Source organism: Bombina bombina, chromosome 6 (genome assembly GCF_027579735.1).
Source record: "Bombina bombina isolate aBomBom1 chromosome 6, aBomBom1.pri, whole genome shotgun sequence".
In the NCBI taxonomy this organism is placed as follows: Eukaryota; Metazoa; Chordata; class Amphibia; order Anura; family Bombinatoridae; genus Bombina; species Bombina bombina.
Window position 1 is genome coordinate 919,796,798 of NC_069504.1, and position 23,630 is coordinate 919,820,427.

Genomic DNA, 23,630 nt, shown 5'->3' on the forward strand with positions numbered 1-23,630 from the left:
ATATTTTTTCCCAATTAAAATAACTGAAATAAAACTATGGCAGCTCAAATAGTTTAAATGATTCTATTAGAATGCAAAATATTTGGATATTGGCAAACGCATTTTCCCTTGATGTATACCTACAAAATGATGACAACAAATTATTGTTTTCTCTATAATGTAGATTACAACCATGTGCACCAGAACACTTATCAGATCATAAGGATATATAAAATAAGATGGAAAAATTGTTAAAGTTAATGTATTTCTATATGTAGCAATTCAGAATCCTGTTCTATCAACATAGCTTAGATTTTGTTTTTGTTTATTGTCAACCTACTTTCCATATTTATACCCAATTGGATGGCAAATTGGTCTTTATATTTCTTATTGAAGTGTGCTCCACAATTTATTGACTTAACTGCCACAACAATGAAAGTAACAAAGAATATGTTAACCATTTACATTACTTTTACACATATGTAACATTATGCCATGATATTTTTTTAACTAACAAGTTTGGTATGAAACATATTCTACATATTTAGAAACCAACACAATAAAATTTTACAATGTTTTGCAAAAATATGGTAAGCTTATAGCTCCCACTCACAGTAAATGGCGGCTAACACACCAAAAGTAATTATCGCCTTAAGGTTTTTAATCTACATACCGGATCAAAAAGCAGAAGTAATTTTGACTAACAAGCAATTTTTTTTGTCTTACTATCGATTTAATTGAAAGTAAAATGTATTTGTAGATTTTATTTTCTTATCGTAGCATGCATCCAAAAGGATATAAAATCGAGTAAGTGTCTTGTATATGGGAAAGTTTTTGTTTTTTTTGGTTTATCCGTTCATACATAGTTTCTGAGTATGGTGTAAGGGCCTCATAGAAAATCCTTCTGGAATATTTAATGTCAATGTTGTAAAATTCCTCACAAAGAATAAAATTATTTTTTTTCTTATAGTTTCATAAAGTTGCTCGGTGTTAACTGTCTTCTCCAGAAATGTTACAGAACATTCTCAAAAAGTTGCAAGGACCTCATAATATTATCATCCTGTGATAGAGAAAACAAAACAGACAATTGGGTTCTGCAAAATATTAAAGGCTTCCCTGTGTCAGCATAAATCATAAATAGAAATCAAGTACATTTTTGTCACATCTAAAAGATATTTTTTTAATAAAGAATTATAGTTCCTTTTTAAAACAAACAAACAAACAAACAAACAAACAAACAAACAAACAAACAAAAAACTGATTAATATACAGAGAAAGAAATATTGAGTAGTTGAAGTTTTGCTTAGCAACCAGTGAGCAATCAGGCCCAGTTTAAGCTTTATGATAAAGGGACAGTAAACACGATGTAATTACAAGCGATTTCTGTTATGTCACCAGTACCACCATCAGGAGTTGACAGGTGCAACTGTAGTCAGGGGCCAATGGTCTAAGGGGGCCTGCCCAGCACTGATCACCAGTGCAGTGCTGCTGCAGGCAGAAGAGTGTGCTGTGTTTGTTTGTGGCATCATGGTGAGTAGGGTCCGGGGCTAGGAGGAAGCAGGAGGAAAAGAGTATGCAGGGAGGGTTTTTTGGGGTTGGAGGCAAACAACTTTTGCTCTGCTGACGTTGGGGGAATATCTGGTCGGGCCATTCCTCCACTCAGACTGGCTGTGATTGTCACTCTCCCTGTTCCCTACTCACCCTCTCTTTATCACTGTCACTGAGAGTGAGGCAAGGCCACCAGCGTGAGCAGGGACCATGGCAGAAGGAAGAGGATGGAAGGCTTTGACACAGGAGTGGACTAAACCAGAACGTTTGAGTGGGGAGGGCGGCAAATTGGTTGGAGTGTTCTGTCGTACCTCAAATCAGAGCGGGAGGGACAAGCTCCTGAGTGGAGGAGGAAGAGAGCTCCTGGAGCAGCACTGCCCATGTTTCCCCCCATGGGAGGCTGGACTCGGCAGTTTACCTGCAGGTAGGGAGGAAGATGAACCGCATACTGCGCTGTGTGACAGACAAAGGAGGCAATTAGGGCTCTAGTAGGGGAATACCTAGAGTGAGTCTCATAGAACACATAGAGGTTTTGTAGCCAGAGCAGGGTCTGTCTACAAGACTTGCAGGGATATAGGAGAGAAAGTGACCCCAGGGATCTCAACCTATTATAGTACTGTCTCTCCCCTCCTTCCAGTGCTGTCTCTATCTCACCCCCTTCTTCCAGTGGTATTTCTCTCCCCCCAGTCTCTCTCTTTCTCTCTCTCCCCCTCTGTCTTTTGCCCCCTCTGTCTCTGCCCCCCCCTTTGTCTCTCACCTTCTGTCTCTCTGTCCTCCCCTCTGTCTCTCTCTGTCCTCCTCATGTCCCCCTGTCTCTATCTGTCCTCCCCCTCTGTCTCTCTATATTTCCCCCACTATCTCTCTCTCACCCATCTGTCTCTCCTTCCCCTCTGTCTCTCTCTGTCTTTTTCTATTTCCTTCCATAGTGTGTCTCTCTCTGTCCCCCCTCTGTCTCTCTCTGTTTGTTCCCCTTTCTATCTCCCCTCTGTTTCTCTCTCTGTCACTCTATGCCCTCTGTATCTCTGTTTCCCCCTCTGTCTCTTTCTCCCCTCCTCTAACTCTCTTTCTCTCTCCCCCTCTGTTTCCCTCTCCTCTCTGTATCTCTGTTTTCCCCTCTGTCTCTCTATGTTTCTCCCCCTGTGTCTCTCCCCTCCTTTTTTCTCTCCCCTCTGTATCTCTGTTCCTTCTTCTTTCTTTCTCTGTCTCCCCTTCTGTGTCTCTCTCCCCTCCTCTGTCTCTCTCTCTCTCCACTTCTGATTGTCTCTCTCCTTCCCACTATTTCTTTCCTCCTATGTCTCTTTCTCCCTTCCTCTCTTCCAATCTTTCTCTCTATCTCTCAATCACCCTCCTTCTATCTGTGTGTGTCTCTCTCTCTCTCTCTCTCTCTCTCTCTCTCTCTCTCTCTCTCTGTTTCCCTCCCTCTCTTAATGTCTCCCTCCCAAAGTGCAGTGTGCGGATAATTACAGATAAATATAATGACTTTTCAAAGTTTGTCTTGATAAAGCCCCTACTAGGGATAAACGCGTTGACTTGTTGCTGACCACCATTTGAGGATTTCCAGTATTGCCAACAGAGGATATCAAGAAGAGATAGCCTTAACCTCTAGGATCTAGAAACTAAGAACAGGGAGAGGTGTACTACCACAAACAGCCGTTTTTTCTTTTTTTTTTGCTCCTGCATCACGCCTGGGCATACAACATAGTAACGGCTCTGGGTCCACTGTTTTCCAAAGGAAAGTGACATCATCGGAGACACGTGGGCCCTAAGGGAGATGCCGCAAAGTATTTGGATCCCTGGAACGCTGCAAGTCATAATTGGCAGTTAAACGTATCTTAGGCTACCGGTAAGACTGAATCCTTTTATCCTTACAAACAGTAAACATTGCAGACAGGCAGAACTCATCCTCCATGTTAATATACTTACCAGGTGATATCTTGACTTGTGTTGACAGGTAAGAGCCATTACAGGGATTTACATAATGCACCTGAATGTGACTATGCTACATGAGGATATATATCCTTAATTACATAAAAAGTCTATACGGACAATACCAATTCAGGTTTTAAGGTGGATTCATAATTGTTTTACAGTTTTATTGTTTATTTTATTGCTGCATTGTTCATGTGATTTTTATATTTACAATAGAAGTTGATTTGGCTTTTATTTCTATAAAAGCACAAGCATAAGTATCTAATTAGATTTTGTAATGCAGGGAGACATCCCTATATGCCCTTTATGCTGCACATATTGTTTTATAAATTGCTACACAAATAAACATATTTTATTTTACCTATAATAGGACTTTAAGTTTTATTTTTCCTCCAGGATTCCTTAGCTTTTTCTAAGTGCTCCCTTACTACTGCTTAAAATTAGGTTTTCTGATTTTGGGTCTGGGTCATAGGTCAAAGGGGGGGGGAGGGGCTCTATAAACAATGGTTTAATAAGGGGCCCCAACATTTCTAGTGGCAGCCCTGTGTGTTGCTATAGAATAACATATAAGCCAAAACATATAATGTTTTAAAAACTAATTAAAATCCTTTCTACTGCAATCATTTTTAATATCCAAACCCCACCCACATTTATTTCAAGACAACAAGGATAGTCACGGTCATAAAGTTAGTATAAAATACATGGTTTTGCAGTTGTCTGATATATCCAATTAGGTGCAGACATGTAGCAGAGTTAGCCATGAGAAGTCAGCTGGGTGCATTTCAAGCTCTGAGAAATAGAACTTGCTCAATTTTTTTAGCTAATTTACATGTATAGGGGCAAAATAAATAATATATTGCAAATTTGTTTAATTAAGCACAACTACACATTTTGGGCATGATCACATTAACGGCGCAGGTTTCGGCGCAAGCATGGGAACCCGCGCCACCCGTAATTTCACCTCGCACATCGGGGTATTACATATACTGCGCCGTTAGATGCTAAAGTACTGTAAGTCGGATAAACTAGCGATGTCCAGAAATGAGCGTAAATACAAATTTCTGGAGTCACTTTAGAAACTGCCGGCGCCTAAGAAAAGTTAATAAAATAACAAATCTCCCGTAAAAGTCTAACACGCCTCATAAAAAATAAGCCTGACACGTAAAACCCCAATATCCGCAATCTCCCCCTCTCATTACTAATTCATTCTATCAGCCAATCGGAATTAAGGTAGGAAAAATCCTATTGGCTGATGCAATCAGCCAATAGGATTGAAGTTCAATCCGATTGGCTGATCCAATCAGCCAATAGGATTGACCTTGCATTCTATTGGCTGTTCCAATCAGCCAATAGAATGCAAGCTCAATCCTATTGGCTGATTGCATCAGCCAATAGGATTTTTCCTACCTTAATTCCGATTGGCTGATAGAATTCTATCAGGCAATCTGAATTGAAGGGACGCCATCTTGGATGACGTCATTTAAAGGAACCTTCATTCTTCAGTCGCAGTCGGATGGAAGAGGATGCTCCACGTCGGATGTCTTCAAGATGGACCCGCTCTGCTCCGGATGGAAGAAGATAGAAGATGCCGTCTGGATGAAGACTTCTGCCGGTCTGGATGTCCTCTTCTGGCCGGATCGGATGAAGACTTCTGCCCCTCTGGAGGTCCACTTGTGCCCGGCTGGGTGAAGATGGCTCAAGGTAGGGAGATCTTCAAGGAGTAGTGTTAGGGTTTTTTAAGGGGGGATTGGGTGGGTTTTAGAGTAGGGTTGGGTGTGTGGGTGGTGGGTTTTAATGTTGGGGGGGTTGTATTTCTTTTTTTACAGGTAAAAGAGCTGATTACTTTGGGGCAATGCCCCGCAAAAAGCCCTTTTGAGGGCTATTTGTAATTTAGTATAGGGTAGGGAATTTTATTATTTTGGGGGGCTTTTTTATCTTATTAGGGGGCTTAGATTAGGTGTAATTAGTTTAAACTTCTTGTAATTTTTTTTAATTTTCTGTAATTTAGTGTTTGTTTGTTTTTTGTACTTTAGTTTATTTTATTTAATTGTATTTGATTTTAGGTAATTGTAGTTAATTAATTTAATTTATTTAATGATAGTGTAGTGTTAGGTGTAATTGTAACTTAGGTTAGGTTTTATTTTACAGGTAAATTTGTATTTATTTTAACTAGGTAGCTATTAAATAGTTAATAACTATTTAATAACTATTGTACCTAGATAAAATAAATACAAAGTTGCCTGTAAAATAAAAATAAATCCTAAAATAGCTATAATGTAATTATTAATTATATTGTAGCTATCTTAGGGTTTATTGTATAGGTAAGTATTTAGTTTTAAATAGGAATAATTTAGTTAATAATAGTAATTTTATTTAGATTTATTTAAATAATATTTAAGTTAGGGGGATGTTAGGGTTAGGGTTAGACTTAGGTTTAGGGGTTAATAACTTTATTATAGTGGCGGCGACGGCAGATTAGGGGTTAATACATTTAATAGGTTATGTGGGCTATGGCGGTTTAGGGGTTAATACTTGAATAGGTTTATTGCGTTGTGGGCTATGGTGGTTTAGGGGTTAATACTTGAATAGGTTTATTGCGTTGTGGGCTATGGCGGTTTAGGGGTTAATAATTTAGTTATTACTTGCGGTGTGGGTTTGATGGTGGTTTAGGGGTTAATAGACTTTATTAGTTATTGCGGTGGGGGATTGCGGTTGACAGATAGATAGACATTGCGCATGCGTTAGGTGTTAGTTTATTTTTGCAGGCATTTTATGGAGTTACGGTGCTCCCATACTCAGCGCAAGGCCTGCTACGGCTGCCTTTTATGGTGAGGTAAAAATGGAGTAAGATTTCTCCATTTTCGCCACGTAAGGCCTTGTGCTGGATATTGGATACCGATTTACGACGCGGTCCCATGTTAGCCTATGGGAGTAATAATTGCGAGCAACAGGTGAAATATACGCGCATAACTTGTATGCTATGCCGTATATGTAATACCAAAATCTCATAAAATCTGGCATCGCCGGCTTTTGCGGGCGACGCTGCATATGTAATGGAGGCCTTTATATACAAATCTCAAAATGTTTACTGTCCCTTTAAACTTCAAAATAAATTACCTTGAATATTTTTTTTATTCAGGTTTTTCCACATAAATAATAATATAAATTCATAAAAAATGTAATAACATTTTGATTAATTTTACAATTATCATTTTAAACCACCAACTACCCCATTGCAATCATATATGAACATTTAGAGAACTGTATTCAATAAAATTAAATCAAATTTCAGGAACATATACTTTAAAAAAGAATGGATGTAATTTAAAAAGCTTATTGAAGAAAAATTACCTCTTGACAGGATTCAATGAATTCATCTAAAGTAACGACACCATCTTTGTTTTTGTCCATTTTCTAGACAAAAATAATTGTGCTATTAGATATTCACAAAAGCATGTGTTCACAAAAATGATACTGAATTTAATGCAGTTTCATCCTATGAAGGTACATTAATCAAACCTTTATATATTATTTTAGATATTATGAAGAGTAATATAGTATTTATTGGTATTTTACTAAATAAAAGTACATGGAAAAAAAAAACGCTAGAACCGCTCCCTACCAGTATTGTAAGTTACAAGTGGATATGAAAACCTCAATATGTTTTTAAAATATACATTTATGTTCTTAATTTACAATTAAAGAGCATTTTCCGATCATTCTTTGTCTTATACACTTAAATGCACATTGTAGCTAAACAGAACCTACACCAGCACCTCTCTTAAACAGATATATAAATGTGGTTGGCAACAGTAAAGACTAACTGCAAACAGGTTGCAAAGTCTTTGACAACCATATTAGCATCTGTCTAGTGGGCTAATGGAATATATTTGTCGTTTGGAACACATTTATGTAGTTTATATTCTTTTTAGAGTGAAGAGGTATTAGCTGGTAAATAGATATAATTTATGTTAGCTTATTTTCTACAAAGGTAGCGCAAAAAATTGTTAGTTCAAATTCACTTTTATTATACAATATATATTCCTGCAAACACGTGCACATTTCGCATATAGATAGAATCATACATTTATTACCACAAATATAATACAATCAAATCATATTATACAAAAAAAATCCTATCACGTGATATTATACAAATAGGCACCGGTGTCTTAAAAACAATCGACCCAATAAAATCTGCTTCACTTTAAATAAATGACACTATTGTGTTTAGTTTTTTGTTGATGACAAATCACATTTGACCAGTCTTATATTATGTCACATATATGATGTGGAGGCAGACAGTTAGTGTGATTACCCCTACAATAAAATGTACAATTCCAAGGGAGTAACTCTTCCCGGTCCTGTAACTAGGACTTAGAGATAAATAACACTCACCTCACTTGTGGTACTTCCACACTGCAACAATCCAGTTATAGTTCGAGTTTACCGTCAGAGGCGAAAAAATGCAGATAACTGTAGAATCTGTAAGTAATACAGATCGAGAGATTCCTCAACAGCAGCGTTCTCTGCTGTTCACACAGTGACACCTCTATCCATGTTCAGGTGTTCTGTTAAGGGACCAAACTTTTGAAAAGAGTAAACCATGTCACTTCCTGTGACGTTACATCAGCTGTTGTACACATTTTGCCCCTAATGCGCATGCGTGCCAGCGTCATCACATACCTGGCTGCATACGTCACTGTGAAACTATTTAGACTTGTGAAATTGAGAAGCCTTTCTATAGCGCATGCGTGGGATTTTCTATCACAAATGGGGGGGGGGAGGGTTTATGGAACGCTGTTTATTCAACAATATATGTGAATTATGGTGTAAAACCCATATAAATGTAAGGATAGGAAAATGTGACCAGACTTTCTACTAAAGTAAAATGGATCTTCCAACACAAGCAGTGGCAATAGCCAAGTTGGTGTTTGTCATGCAGGGACAAATAAACAGCTTTCCATAAACCCCCCCATTTATGACATGGTTTGCTCTTTTCAAAAGTTCGGTCCCTTAACAGAACACCGGCCTGCGGTACTCAGCTCCGGGCTCCAGTAGATGACGTCAGTGATGACGTAGGGGTTGTGAGTGAGAATCTTCACCCAGGGCTTGTAAGCTTCCTGTGGGATAAGTCAGGACCCATACACTGGTGAATCAAATCACAGAGAGAAGAAAGTATCCAGAAGATCAACAGTGCAGCAAAAGCAAAAAGCTGAGTAGTGTGAGCGTGGCACCAATGGCTTACATGTTTCAGCGAAAAGCCATAATTATAGTCTATATATTTTGCCGAAACATGTAAGCCATTGGTGTCACGCTCACACTACTCAGCTTTTTGCTTTTGCTGCACTGTTGATCTTCTGGATTTTAATTGAAGTGTCACGGGACGTCATACTTTCTTCTCTCTTTGACATATATGATGTGCTCTTATGTTTGTTATTCCTTGGCCAGTGCAGAGTGGCTGATTGTAGTTCTTTAGTTCAGAAATAGTATCAATATACAAGCTATAGAAATACCTTGTATCCTTTTGGTGGTTAGGTATTCCTTCTTTATGTGGTGAAGTATTACTCACATTATCTTGTTTCCATTTTTTAAGCTGGCAGGGCAACTTATCTTGTCTCCTTGGTCTCCAACTGTATGGGTCTTTTGCAGTGCACTGCTGGACTTTGTGTATTAGTCCACGATGGATGTTGGTTGCTGCAAGATTTGCAGACTTCCTATGTTCGTCTCAGCTGGCTGGTGGAGTGTTACAGTGGCAGTTGGTTTCTCTACCTCCACTCCTCATAGCCTACATTTACTTCGCTACTGGCTCTACTCCAAATTAGGTTATCTATGCGTTTCGGCTTTTCAGCAATATTTATTTGATAAATTGTTTTTAATATAGACACCGGTGCCTATTTGTATATCCCGTGATAGGATTTTTATTGTATAATATGATTTTATTTGATTGTATTATATTTGTGGTAATAAATTTATGATTCTAACTATATGTGAAATTTGCACGTTTGCCAGAATATATATTGTATAATAAGATTGAATTTGAACTAGCAATATTTTGTGCTACCTTTGTAGAAAATAAGCTAACAAACTATTTCTTTGGAAAGAATCATTTTTAAAGTCAGCTAACGTTCCTAATTCACTCTCCTAGACAAATATATAAAAGCCTTTGTCTTCATTTTTGCTGAGATATAATTTATGGACAGATGACAATGTTTTTTATGTAAGATAATATCCTTAATTTGTGCTAAAAAGTGTAAAATAATGTAAAACATTTTTCAAAAGTGAAGGATAATACAATGAGTTAGAAATAAAGAATATAAAAAAATAAATGTAAGAAAATCTACCTGAAAAAATAAATCCACGTGTTGTTTAGGGGCATCATCCTTGAGGACTGGGTATGTATATTTCCCCATCATGTCATATATGGCTTTAACTATATTCATCATTTCCTGTGTGAAAAAAAGGTATCATAAAAATAAATAATAAAACCTAACCTGCCTCACACTAACACCTAACATGAGACTACAATTAAATAAATTGCATTAATTAAATACAATTAACTAAATTACAAAAAATAAAAAACACTAAATTACACAAAATTTAAAAAGAAATTATCAAATATTTAAACTAATTACACCTAATCCAATAGCCCTATCAAAATAAAAAAGCCCCCCCAAAAATAAAAAAAAACGTAGCCTAAACTAAACTGCCAATAGCCCTTAAAAAAGCCTTTTGCGGGGCATTGCCCCAAAGAAATCAGCTCTTTTACCTGTAAAAAAAAAAATACAAACAACCCCCAACAGTAAAACCCACCACCCACACAACCAAACCCCCAAATAAAACCATATCTAAATAAACCTAAGCTCCCCATTGCCCTGAAAATGGCATTTGGATGGGCATTGCCCTTAAAATGGCATTTAGCTCTTTTAGTTTTAAATATGTATTATTTAGTTAATAATAGTAAGTTTTATTTAGATTTATTTTAATTATATTAAAGTTAGGGGTGTTAGGGTTAGGTTAAGGGTTAATATATTTATTTAGTGTTAGTGATGTGGGATGCCAGAGGTTTAGGGGTTAATAACTTTAGTATAGTGGTGGCAGCGACGTTGAGGATGGCAGATTAGGGGTTAATAAGTGTAGGTAGGTGGCGGCGACGTTGGGGGCGGCAGATTAGGGGTTAATAAGTGTAATGTAGCTGTCGGCGATGTTAGGGGCGGCAGATTAGGGGTTAATAAGTGTAGGTAGGTGGTGGCGATGTCGGGGCGGCAGATTAGGGGTTAATAAGTATAATGTAGATGTCGGCGATGTCTGGGATCGCAGATTAGGGGTGTTTAGACTTGGGGTTTATGTTAGGGTGTTAGGTTTAAACATAAATTTTCTTTCCCCATAGGAATCAATGGGGCTGCGTTACGGAGCTTTAAGGTCCTTTATTGCAGGTGTTAGGCTTTTTTTTAGCCGGCCCCATTGATGTCTATGGGGAAATCGTGCACGAGCACGTAAAACCAGCTCAAAGCAGCGCTGGTATTTGTGTGCGGTATGGAGCTCAACGCTGCCATATTGCCTGCTAACGCCGGGTTTTTGCAAACCTGTAATAGCAGCGCTATTAAAGGTGAGCTGTGGAAATAACTTGCAAGTTAGTACCGAGCCGCTCATAACGCAAAACTTGTAATCTAGCTGTAAGTTTACAAAAAATAAAAAAAGGCTAACATTACAGAAAATAAAAAATTCAATTACCAGTAGCCCTTAAAAGGGCTTTTTGCAGGGCACTGCCCCAAGATAATCAGCTCTTTTACAAAAAATATACAAAGTCCCACCTAACATTAAACCCCCCCACCCCCCAAAATAAAGGAACCTAACACTAAAAAACCTAAACTACCCATTGCCCTGAAAAGGGCATTTGTTTGGGCATTGCCCTTAAAAGGGAATTTAGCTCTTTTACTGCCCATACCTAATCTAAATAAAACAAACCCCCCCAAAAAAACCTTAAAAAATCCTAAATCTAACCCCCAGGTTGGTACTCACGGTTCCTGAAGTCCAACGGAGAAGGTCCTGTTCCAGGCAGTGAAGTCTTCTTCCAAGCGCAACCTCTTCTTCTTCCAGGAACATCCTGTGCGGAGCGGAGCTTAAGACTGAAGACCGCAGAGCTGTAGACCGGCTGATTTGATTCTTCCAATTCAAATCATCCAATAGGATGAGAGCTACTCAAATCCTATTGGCTGTTTAAATCAACCAATAGGATGAGAACAAGGGAAATTCTATTGGCTGATTTGAATAGCCAATAGAATTTCACTTGCTCTCATCCTATTGGCTGATTTGAACAGCCAATAGGAATTCAAGGGACGCCATCTTTAATCGCGTACCTTGAATTCATTATTCAGTGCACGGCGGAGATCGTATGAAGAAGAATTCTCCACGCTCCATGGCTTCACGGTCGACAGTCTGCAGTTTCAAGGTTGCCGGTCTTCAGCTCCGCGGTCTTCAGTCTTCAGCTCCGCTCCGTGTAGGATGTTCCTGGAAGAAGAAGAGGTTGTGCTTGGAAGAAGACTTCACCGCCTGGAACAGGACCTTCTCCGCTGGACTTCAGGAATCGTGAGTACCAACCTGGGGGTTAGACTTCGGATTTTTTAAGGTTTTTTTGGGGGGGGAGTTGTTTTAGGGGTTGTTACGTTAGGGGGTGTTAGGTTAGTGTACTTAGTTATTTAAATATTTATTTGCGTTGTGGGTTTTGGCGGTTTAAAGGGTTAATAGGGTAAATAGGTTTATTGCGATGTAGGGGTTTTGTTGTTTAGGGGTTAATAGGGTAATTAGGTTTATTGCGATGTGGAGGTTTTGTGGTTTAGGGGTTAATAGGGTAATTAGGTGTATTGCGATGTGGGAGTTTTGGGTTTAGGGATAATAGGGTAATTAGGTTTATTGCGATGTGGGGGTTTTGTGGTTTAGGGGTTAATAGGGTAATTAGGTATATTGCAATGTGGGGGTTTTGTGGTTTAGGGGTTAATAGGGTAATAAGGTTTATTGCGATGTGGGGCTTTTGCAGTTTAGGGGTTAATAGGGTAATTTGGTTTATTGCGATGTGGGGGTATTGCGGTTTAGGGGTTAATAGGGTAATTAGGTGTATTGCGATGTGGGGGTTTTGCGGTTTAGGGGTTAATAGGGTAATTAGGTGTATTGCGATGTGGGGGTTTTGCGGTTTTGGGGTTAATAGGGTAATTAGGTGTATTGCGATGTGGGGGTTTTGCGGTTTAGGGGTTAATAGGGTAATTATGTTTATTGGGATGTGCGGTTTAGGGGTTAATAATATATTTAAGATAGTAGTCCATTAAAATTATAGTATTGCTACACCTGTAGCTTAAATATTTATATAAAAGAAGAGTTACAAAATAGGTTGTTTCTACATTTGTAGTTTAAAAAATAATTAGACTGCCCTCTGGGCAGGCTTATCGACTAGTCTAGAATAAAGCACAACAAAAAAAAAACACCCCCTAAGGTAAACCTAGTGCCCCCTTCTATAGGGGCACACAATAAACTCATGTCTATGGTGAGCAAAGCTGAGGGTGCACTAAGTTTGCAAGAAGTGGAGTTCTTCTTATAGTCTAGTGCTATACTGTTAATAATAATGGTTTACTTCAGGTCTCAAAAGGCGATACATTTTACAGTTATAATTTTGATTGTTCACGAGCAACATGCAATATATGAGTACAATGCACGTGCTATTAGCGCTTCCTGCCCTATTTATTAAAAAATAAAGGGCATGGTAAAAAATGTCTGCATTATGATGCTTTGGTTAAAATCTTTACCCATCCACTTGTAAAACTTTATTGTGCTTTATTCTTAGCGCAAGATAATGCACCCTGCGCTATTGATTGTGATTCACTTGTAATCAAGTCCATATATTGTAAAGTATATTAAACCAGCATGAGGAGATTTGTCTCACACAGATCATTTGAAGTAACTGGAATAAGACTCAATTACATTCAGCTATCCTGGAGGCAAAAAAAGACAACTTTTTTGTTATCTTGTCTTAAAGTAAACTAAATCTAATCCCATAATGATCTGTCTGAGGCAAATACAACTATTGCAATGTTATAAATATTGCATTAAAAGAGAATCTAATCCTTGTATTATTAAAATTATGAAATAAATAAATGATAAACTATTGATTTAATTAAACATTTTAATAAGCATATTTTAGTGTCATATTAGTAATCTGTTAAATTACCTCTTTGTTTATATATCCATCCTTGTTTATGTCATATAGATTGAAAGTCCAGCGTAGTTTTTCATGTATTGTTCCTCTCAACAGTATTGATAATGCAGCTACAAAATCCTGTTATTTTTATGCAACAGAAAAAGACATCATTAAAATAAAGGATCCAGTGAACATTTCTCTTAATTAAGCCCCATTCTTTAAAGCTTACAAATCATGCAAGATTATCTGAAACGATCCCTCTGCATTACAAGATCACTCACAAACTTCTAGAAAAGCAAATGTTGTTATATTTCTTTAAGGGATGTTCCCTGCATTTCTGGATATGAAAGAGAGATGCTCAGTACAAAATAGCTACACATGAGATGTGAACTTTGTAGCATTTGCCCCTTCTGATTTGTATTTTAATTTACTTTGGACTTTAGGGACAGTAAATACAAAATAAACGTATTAATCAGGCAGAGCATGCCATTCTAATAAACTTACTATTTACTTCTATTGTAAAATGTGCCTGGTGTCCAGGTCTGGATTTATAATAAAGCAGAGTAGGCACATGTCTCTACCTATTATAAATACCGGTCAGCCAGCGACCTTAACTAAGATGGCCGCTGGCAATGAAATAACAGCACTGTGCATGCGCCATCTTTTTTAAGGTTGCTGCAAATATTACGCATGCGCAGCACACGCAATGCTTGCTCCTTCAAAAAGATGGCCACCACACATGGTGCTGTTATTTCACTGCTGGTGGCCATCTTAGTTAAGGTCACTTGAATAGCGGTGAAAGGTGAGCGGGTGTGTGTGGGAGTGCTGGAGAGCCGCTTTAGATTTTGGTGCCTGTAAATCAAGCCCTGCTTTTGTTCTTTGTTGATGATCATACCTTGGTAGAATCAGGTGCAGCAATGCACTTTTGGGAGCGAGCTGGTGACTGGTGGCTGCACATATTTATACATAATTGTCTCACATAATTTGTTCAGATAGCTCAAGCTAGTGCATTGCTGCTCCTGAACCAACTCTTCAACAAAGGATACCAAAAGAACAAAGAAAAACTGATAGTAGAATTAAATTGGAAATGTGTTTGAAAGTGCATGCTATCTGAATAATTCAAGTCTTATTTTGACTTTACTGTCTGTATTACGTTTAAACTTTGTCCTTTCTATTTTGTATTTAAATGAATTTAGAAATTATATACAGCAACATTTCTGATTGTAATTTGTACAAATTATTATTGTACTAAATTATTTAATGTGTGCCTTTAACAAATTATAGCAAAAAAGACAAATATTTTGTGTAAAGTGTATTGCAAAGAAATAGCCACTAGAGGTCAGCCAAGAACAAATTAGAAGATTAACAGTAAAATGTAAGAAATATTTTAAAATCTCATAATAAAAAGGAGATATTTGCTATGCATAATCATCTATTAAAACAAATGACTTGTGGATTCAGTATATGTTTTTACTTTGCCTTACAAAAAAGAAAATGCCTAAGTTCAATACAAAATGTGTATAAATCTACATTGCTCTGTACACACTGAAATTATTTCTAGGTAAAGATTTTAGGATGCTTTTTATGGGATCTGAAATATTAGGACACAAACATCAGACTTTATGTTGTCTTTTGTTTGAAGTTTTCAAAGCACTGAAATGTATTTATGCAGGCATATGTAACCTAAGTAACAGTACTGAATGTATAGCTAGTCCTTATATGAGGTAAGTTACCTGTTGTATAAACATATGTAGTTTGTGGCTTTGGTTATGGACTAGAAATACTGACAGTCATTATTTAAATGACATTACTTTGTGATGATTTCTACACTAGACACCTTGTTCCAAAATACCCATTTCAAACTGATAACATGTTAATTTATGGATTACTAAATAAAAAGCAGATTTTAAAAATTAGGATGCAGCAGGTATTAAAAGGGGTGCATAAAAATAGTCTGATCTGTTGTTTGTGAGCCATAGGGTTAATACAATGGGGTGATTGGTGGAATCAGATAATTACTGCAGTATATAGAGGCTTTACTGCTACCTGTTTCATTTAGGTACCAGTCTCAATTGGTTCTACATCTTTAAATAAAATGTGCACAATGCTACATATCAAGGTCAACGGATGGTACTGAATGGGTTAAGCATCCTTTTCTATTACTTGTTTCATGTTTTATTTGTTTAAATCCCCTTTGCTCCCACTTTTACCTTTACTGAGTGCTGGATAGAAATGGGAGGACTTTGCATATTTATGGCTGTTAACACCTTTGAGAATTGGGGGTGCTACAAAAATGACTGCATATAGCACAGCTCTAAAATAAAAACCAAAACCTTGTATTGAGGTATAATCAGTCCCATTTTGTGCTAAGAGGCTGGACTGCTGACTTATATTTATTGCAAGACAGTGGCAGAAACTGGAACCTGGTGAAAAATGTTTTAGAATTGTAGATTTTAATGCAAGATCAATTATGTATCTAGTAAGTCTGTTTTTAGGATGTGTTTGATTAAAACAGAGGTGAATTGTATCCTGAGTCAGATGTGCACTTTCCTTGTTTCTATTAGATTAACCCTTTAGAGCTTGCACTAGTACCAGAGCTCATTTGACTGCATTTATTTCTGTTTTTTTGAAAAAAAAAAAATGCTTAGAATAGCATACAGTAAAGGAATAGTCTAGTCAAAATTAAACTTTTATGATTCTGATAGAGCATGCAATTTTAAGCAACTTTCTAATTTACTTCTACTATAATTGTTTCTTTATTATCTTGGTATCTTTATTTGAAAAGCAGGAATGTAAGCATAGGGGCCAGCCCATTTTTGGTTCAGAACCTGGGTAGCGCTTTCTGATTGGTGTCTAAATGTAGCCACCAATTAGCAAGCGCTATCCAGGTTCCAAACCAAAAATGGGACGGCTCCTAAGCTTACATTCAAATACAGATGCCAAGAGAATGAAGAAAAATGTATAATAGGAGTAGATTAGAAAGTTGCTTAAAATTGGATGCTCTATCTGAATCATGAAAGTTTAATGTTGACTAGACTGTTCCTTTAAGTAAAATTTCACAGTCACGTGTTGTTATTGAAACAAGTATTAATATATCTAGGCCAGTGACATCAAGGTAAATTCTGTATTTCTCATCTAAACAATATTTAAAGGAAATCTGACACCTTTCAGAATTTCTTCCATGTTAGAAATGTAAAAGTAAGAAAAGAAAGATACATTTTTATTCAATTACCTCAAATTTGACTGATCCAGACTGTGCAGTGTCAAAGGCATTGAAGAGATAATGTGCATACATACTTGCATCTGAAACATAGAAGTACATTGACTATATGTTAGTAAAAGGTGAGCCCATTTGAACTTAGGAATTGATTCATAAATGCATTTTAAAATTTAAAGGGACAGTAAAGTCAAAATTAATTTTTCATTATTTAGATAGAACATGCAATTTTAAACAACTTTCCAATTTACTTCTGTTATCAAATTTGTTTTGTTCTCTTGGTATCTTTTATTGAAGGGTAAAACTAGGTAGGCTCATAAGAGTTCAGGAGTGTGCACGTGTCTTTAGTACTCTTTGGCAGTAGTATTTGCAACATTATTGTAGCTTTGTTGTACAATGTTGCAAAATTGCATGCTCTATCTGAATCATGAAAGTTTAATTTTGACTTTACTGTCGCTTTAAGTGAAAAATACCACAATAATGCTCTACTGAAATAAAACAAATAATTATTTTAAAGAAAATGATCATTAATGCTTCTGCCATTGTTAGCACTCTTTCAGTATTTGCTTTTGCTGTGAACAAAGCATATGTACATATTTCTTGTACATGTAAGTACCACCCTGATTTTACAGCCCATATTGTATTGGTATGAGGTTCAGATTAAGAAAAAGATAAAAGTCAAGGAGTGTTTCCATAATTTTTTTCTTTTAAGCTTGTGGTTTTTTTTTCATATTAAACTGCAAATTAGTAAAAATAGATATTTCTTTTAATTAATAGTAAATAAAAAGTTGCACAAACATCACTTACAGGATCACTGAAGTTAAAAATACATTATAATGAAAACAAATGCTCATCATTGTTAGATTGTGCCATTTTTGCATTAGTAATTTAAAGGGACAGCTTACATGAAAATTGTTATTGTTTAAAAAGACACAACACAAATTATTGGCCTTAGGTATTAATTAGAAAATATATTCTACAAGTTGACTATTGAAGAGAAGCATATACTGTGTGTGCCTCTAACATGATGATTTCCTTGTGGTTTAACATTTATTTAAAAACTATACACACACACACACACACACATAAATATATATATATATATATATATATATATATTATATAAATAAATATAAATATATATATATATATATATATATATAAATATTTTTTTCATTTTTTTTATTGTGATCTGTTGAAAGAGAGGAAGAGAATAGTTCAGTATTGAAATTTATAGCAAGAGCACTTTGGGCGCGATCCGATATAGATCGCAGTTTGCGGCGCAAGCGAGGGAACCGGCGTCGCCCGCAGTTTCAGCTCGCAACTCGAGCTATCCCATATATGTCGCCGTCAGATGCTAACGTGCCGTAAGTCTGACAAACCAGCGATGTCCAGAAATCTGCGTAAGTACAAATTTCTGGCGTCGCCAGTGACTTGCGGCACGTTAGAAACTGCCGGCGCCTATAAAACCTGACTAAAGTCTAAAACACCCGCACTGTCTAACACGCCTCCCTAACATAGCCCGCACTGTCTAACACGCCTCCCTAACATAGCCCGCACTGTCTAACCCTCTATCCGCTATCCCCCCTCACTATCCTAACAATAAAAAAGCTATTAACCCCTAAACCGCCGCTCCCGTACCCCGCCGCAACCTAATAAAGTTATTAACCCCTAAACCGCCGCTCCCGTACCCCGCCGCCAGCTATATTATATCTATAACCCCCTAAAGTGAGCCCCTAACACCGCCGCCATCTATATTAAAATTATTAACCCCTAATGTAAGCCCCTTACACCGCCGCCATCTCTATTAAAATGATTAACCCCTAATTTAATCTACCTACCCCGCCGCCAGCTATATTATCTATATTAACCCTAAGTATATTATAGTTAATATAGGTATTACATTATATATATTAACTATATTAACCCTAATTATATTAGGGTTAATATAGTTAATATAGTTACTATAGTATTTATATTAACTATATTAACTCTATATAACCCTAACTAAATTTATATTAAATTAATCTAATTCATTTATAAACTAAAATATTCCTATTTAAATCTAAATACTTACCTATAAAATAAACCCTAAGATAGCTACAATATAATTAATAATTATTTATTTATTTTACAGGTAAATTGTTAATTATTTTAACTAGGTATAATAGATATTAAATAGTTATTAACTATTTAATATCTACCTAGTTAAAATCATTACCCAATTACCTTTAAAATAAATCCTAACCTAAGTTACAAATACACCTACACTATCAATAAATTTAATAAACTACAAACATCTATCTAAAAATACAATTAAATTAACTAAACTAAATTACAAAAAAAAACAAACACTAAATTACAAAAAATAAAAAAAAGATTACAAGATATTTAAGCTAATTACACCTATTCTAAGCCCCCTAATAAAATAATAAACCCCCAAAATAAAAAAAATTCCCTGCCCTATTCTAAATTCAACAAATTTCAAAGCTCTTTACCTTACCAGCCCTTAAAAGGGCCTTTTGTGGGGCATGCCCCAAAGAATTCAGCTCTTTTGCATACAACAAATACAATCCCCCCCCCCATTACAACCCACCACCCACATACCCCTATTCTAAAACCACCCAAACCCCCCTTAAAAAAGCCTAACACTACCCCCCTGAAGATCTCCCTACCTTGTCTTCACCACACCGGGCCGAACTCCTGATCCGATCCGGGCGATGTCTTCCTCCAAGCGGCAAAGAAGAATTCTTCCTCCGGCGATGTCTTCCTCCAAGCGGCAGCAAAGTCTTCATTCTTCCGGCGGCATCTTCAATCTTCTTTCTTCGCTCCACCGCCGCGGAGCATCCATCCTGGCCGACTGCTGTACTTGGAATGAGGTACCTTTAAATGACGTCATCCAAGATGGCGTCCGCCGAATTCCGATTGGCTGATAGGATTCTATCAGCCAATCGGAATTAAGTTAGAAAAATCTGATTGGCTGATTGAATCAGCCAATCAGATTCAAGTTCAATCCGATTGGCTGATCCAATCAGCCAATCAGATTGAGCTCGCATTCTATTGGCTGTTCCGATCAGCCAATAGAATGCGAGCTCAATCTGATTGGCTGTTCGGATCAGCCAATCGGATTGAACTTGAATCTGATTGGCTGATTCAATCAGCCAATCAGATTTTCTAACTTAATTCCGATTGGCTGATAGAATCCTATCAGCCAATCGGAATTCGGCGGACGCCATCTTGGATGACGTCATTTAAAGGTACCTCATTCCAAGTACAGCAGTCGGCCAGGATGGATGCTCCGCGGCGGCGGAGCGAAGAAAGAAGATTGAAGATGCCGCCGGAAGAATGAAGACTTTGCTGCCGCTTGGAGGAAGACGTCGCCGGAGGAAGAATTCTTCTTTGCCGCTTGGAGGAAGACATCGCCGGAGGAAGAATTCTTCTTTGCCGCTTGGAGGAAGACATCGCCCGGATCGGATCAGGAGTTCGGCCCGGTGTGGTGAAGACAAGGTAGGGAGATCTTCAGGGGGGTAGTGTTAGGCTTTTTTAAGGGGGGTTTGGGTGGTTTTAGAATAGGGGTATGTGGGTGGTGGGTTGTAATGGGGGGGGGGATTGTATTTGTTGTATGCAAAAGAGCTGAATTCTTTGGGGCATGCCCCACAAAAGGCCCTTTTAGGGGCTGGTAAGGTAAAGAGCTTTGAAATTTGTTTAATTTAGAATAGGGCAGGGAATTTTTTTTATTTTGGGGGTTTATTATTTTATTAGGGGGCTTAGAATAGGTGTAATTAGCTTAAATATCTTGTAATCTTTTTTTTATTTTTTGTAATTTAGTGTTTGTTTTTTTTTGTAATTTAGTTTAGTTAATTTAATTGTATTTTTAGATAGATGTTTGTAGTTTATTAAATTTATTGATAGTGTAGGTGTATTTGTAACTTAGGTTAGGATTTATTTTACAGGTAATTGGGTAATGATTTTAACTAGGTAGATATTAAATAGTTAATAACTATTTAATATCTATTATACCTAGTTAAAATAATTAACAATTTACCTGTAAAATAAATATTAACCCTAACATAGCTACAATGTAATTATTAATTATATTGTAGCTATCTTAGGGTTTGTTTTATAGGTAAGTATTTAGATTTAAATAGGAATATTTTAGTTTATAAATGAATTAGATTAATTTAATATAAATTTAGTTAGGGGTGTTAGGGTTAGATAGAGTTAATATAGTTAATATAAATACTATAGTAACTATATTAACTATATTAACCCTAATATAATTAGGGTTAATATAGTTAATATATATAATGTAATAACTATATTAACTATAATATACTTAGGGTTAATATAGATAATATAGCTGGCGGCGGGGTAGGTAGATTAAATTAGGGGTTAATCATTTTAATAGAGATGGCGGCGGTGTAAGGGGCTTACATTAGGGGTTAATAATATTAATATAGCTGGCGGTGGTATAGGGGGATTAGATTAGGGGTTAATAATTTTTATATAGGTGGCGGCGGTGTAAGGGGTCAGATTAGGGGATAGATAAGGTAGATGGCGGCAGTTTTAGAGGCTCACAGTAGGGGGTTAGTTTATGTAGATGGCGGCGGGGTCCGGGAGCGGCGGTTTAGGGGGTAATAACTTTATTAGGGATTTCGGGGGGGATCGCGGTTGACAGGGAGATAGACAATGCACATGCGTTAGGTGTTAGGTTTATTTTAGCAGATCGCGGTTGACAGGGAGATAGACATTGCGCATGCGTTAGGTGTTAGGTTTATTTTAGCAGCCAGTTTAGGAAGTTACGGGGCTCCAATAGTCAGCGTAAGGCTTCTTACGGCTGCTTTTTGTGGCGAGGTGAAAATGGAGTAAGTTTTCTCCATTTTCGCCACGTGAGTCCTTACGCTGCATATTGGATACCAAACTGCGCGGGTTTGGTATACCTGCCTATGGCCCAAAAAACTGCGGGCGACGGCAGAAATATACGGGCGTAACTTCTAGGTTACGCCGTATATGTGATACCAAACCCGCGCAAATATTGGCGTCTCCGGCTTTTGCGGGCGACGATTTATATCGGATCGACCCCTTTATATCTAAAAACTATAATTCCCCATTGAAGGAACACAAAGTATATATATATATATATATATATATACTGTATATATATATATATATATATATATATATGCAACTTATATAATTTATTTTCTAAAACCACAATTTGAACAATTAATCTTAATTTGTATTTCAGTTTCCAAATAAATCAGCATTTTCTTAATTCAATTCAAATAAGTTATGGGACTTGCTCAAGTTAATATAAAAGGTAGTTTAAAAATACAATAATATAGGCAAATGTGCAAAGAACTAATGAATAAAATTAATTAACATAATGAGATTAATTCATCAAATGATTATGCATGTCTCAGGTAAAAAAAAAAAAATAACAATATGAGGAAGATATTTAATATTTCTATAAGTAATTTATCAGCTTTAATGTTACTTCCAGGTCATGCTACAATATATAATGGCTCCTGTAAATTGGTTAATTATGTGAAATATTATGCACAAAAATGCAAAATAGTCTTAACTTAATAATTTAAATAATTTAATTAATTTAAAAAATATAGCTGGACAACCAAATATTTGCAATCAAAAGTAAATAACATATTATTTTTACATTACTATGAGTATTCTAAAAATATGAGTTTTTAATACTGTGATATTCTTCATTTTGAATAAAGATAGAGGTATAAGTTGTAAATGTATCTGGGTCTACAACCTATAAAGGAACCCTCCATGGGTTCTCCCCTGATAATTCCCCCAAAAACACATCTTAAAAGAACAGGGTATAAGTTAACATTAATTTGAGCATTTTATTTTTAAACAAAATCCCTTTATCACTATGAAATTAACATATTCAAAGTGGTAAAGCACATATGGCTAGATTACGAGTTTTGCGTTATGGGTGAAAAAGCAGCATTTTGGCTCTTTTTCACTACTGCTGGTATTACGAGTCTTGCAGGTATAGGTGCACCGCACACTTTTTTGGCCGTAACGCAGCGTAACTACCGCAGCTTTCAAAAATCCTTTTTCAATGCGACTTCCATAGTGTCGGTTTTACGAGTTTGCCTGTCCGGCCAAAATGTGAGCGGTACAGTGTATACCGTCAAAATCCATACCGTAAACTGAAAGTCAGTAGTTATGGGTTTTGCGCTACAAAGCTGTAGCATAAAACTCATAACTAAAGTGCTAAAAAGTACACCCATAAACTACCTATTAACCCCTAAACTGAGGCCCACCCGCATCGCAAACACTAAAATAAAATTGCTAACCCCTAATCTGCTGCTCAGGACATCGCCGCCACTATAATAAACATTAAACCCTAAACCACCGTACTCCCGCATCGCAAACACTAGTTAAATATTCTTAACCCCTAATCTGCTGTCCCTAACATTGCCGCAACCTACATTACTGTTATTAACCCCTAATTTGCTGCCCACAAAATCGCTGCCACTATACTAAAGTTATAAACCCCTAAACCTAACCCTAAGTCTAACCCTAACACCCCTAACTTTAAAAAAAATAAAATAAATCTAAATAAAAATTACTATCATTAACTAAATAATTCCTATTTAAAACGAAATTCTTACCTATAAAATAAATCCTAAACTAGCTACAATATAACTAATAGTTACATTGTAGCTATCTTAGGTTTTATTTTTATTTTACAGCTAAGTTTGTATTTATTTTAACTAGGTAGACTAGTTAGTA

At 36.6% G+C, this 23,630-nt stretch overlaps 1 protein-coding gene across 2 annotated transcripts in view; it reads right to left on the reverse strand.

Moving 5' to 3' along the window:
* Positions 1 to 991: 991 nt before the first annotated feature.
* Positions 992 to 23,630, reverse strand: part of KCNIP1 (potassium voltage-gated channel interacting protein 1) — an 80,527-nt gene continuing 57,888 nt past the window's right edge. For both annotated transcript variants that reach the window (XM_053716167.1, XM_053716168.1), the window contains 5 exons: positions 16,878 to 16,948; positions 13,676 to 13,783; positions 9,801 to 9,905; positions 6,808 to 6,870; positions 992 to 1,039 (listed from right to left, as the gene is read on the reverse strand). In XM_053716167.1, the coding sequence (XP_053572142.1) occupies positions 992 to 1,039; positions 6,808 to 6,870; positions 9,801 to 9,905; positions 13,676 to 13,783; positions 16,878 to 16,948 (395 nt within the window). The remainder of the gene's footprint in view (positions 1,040 to 6,807; positions 6,871 to 9,800; positions 9,906 to 13,675; positions 13,784 to 16,877; positions 16,949 to 23,630) is intronic.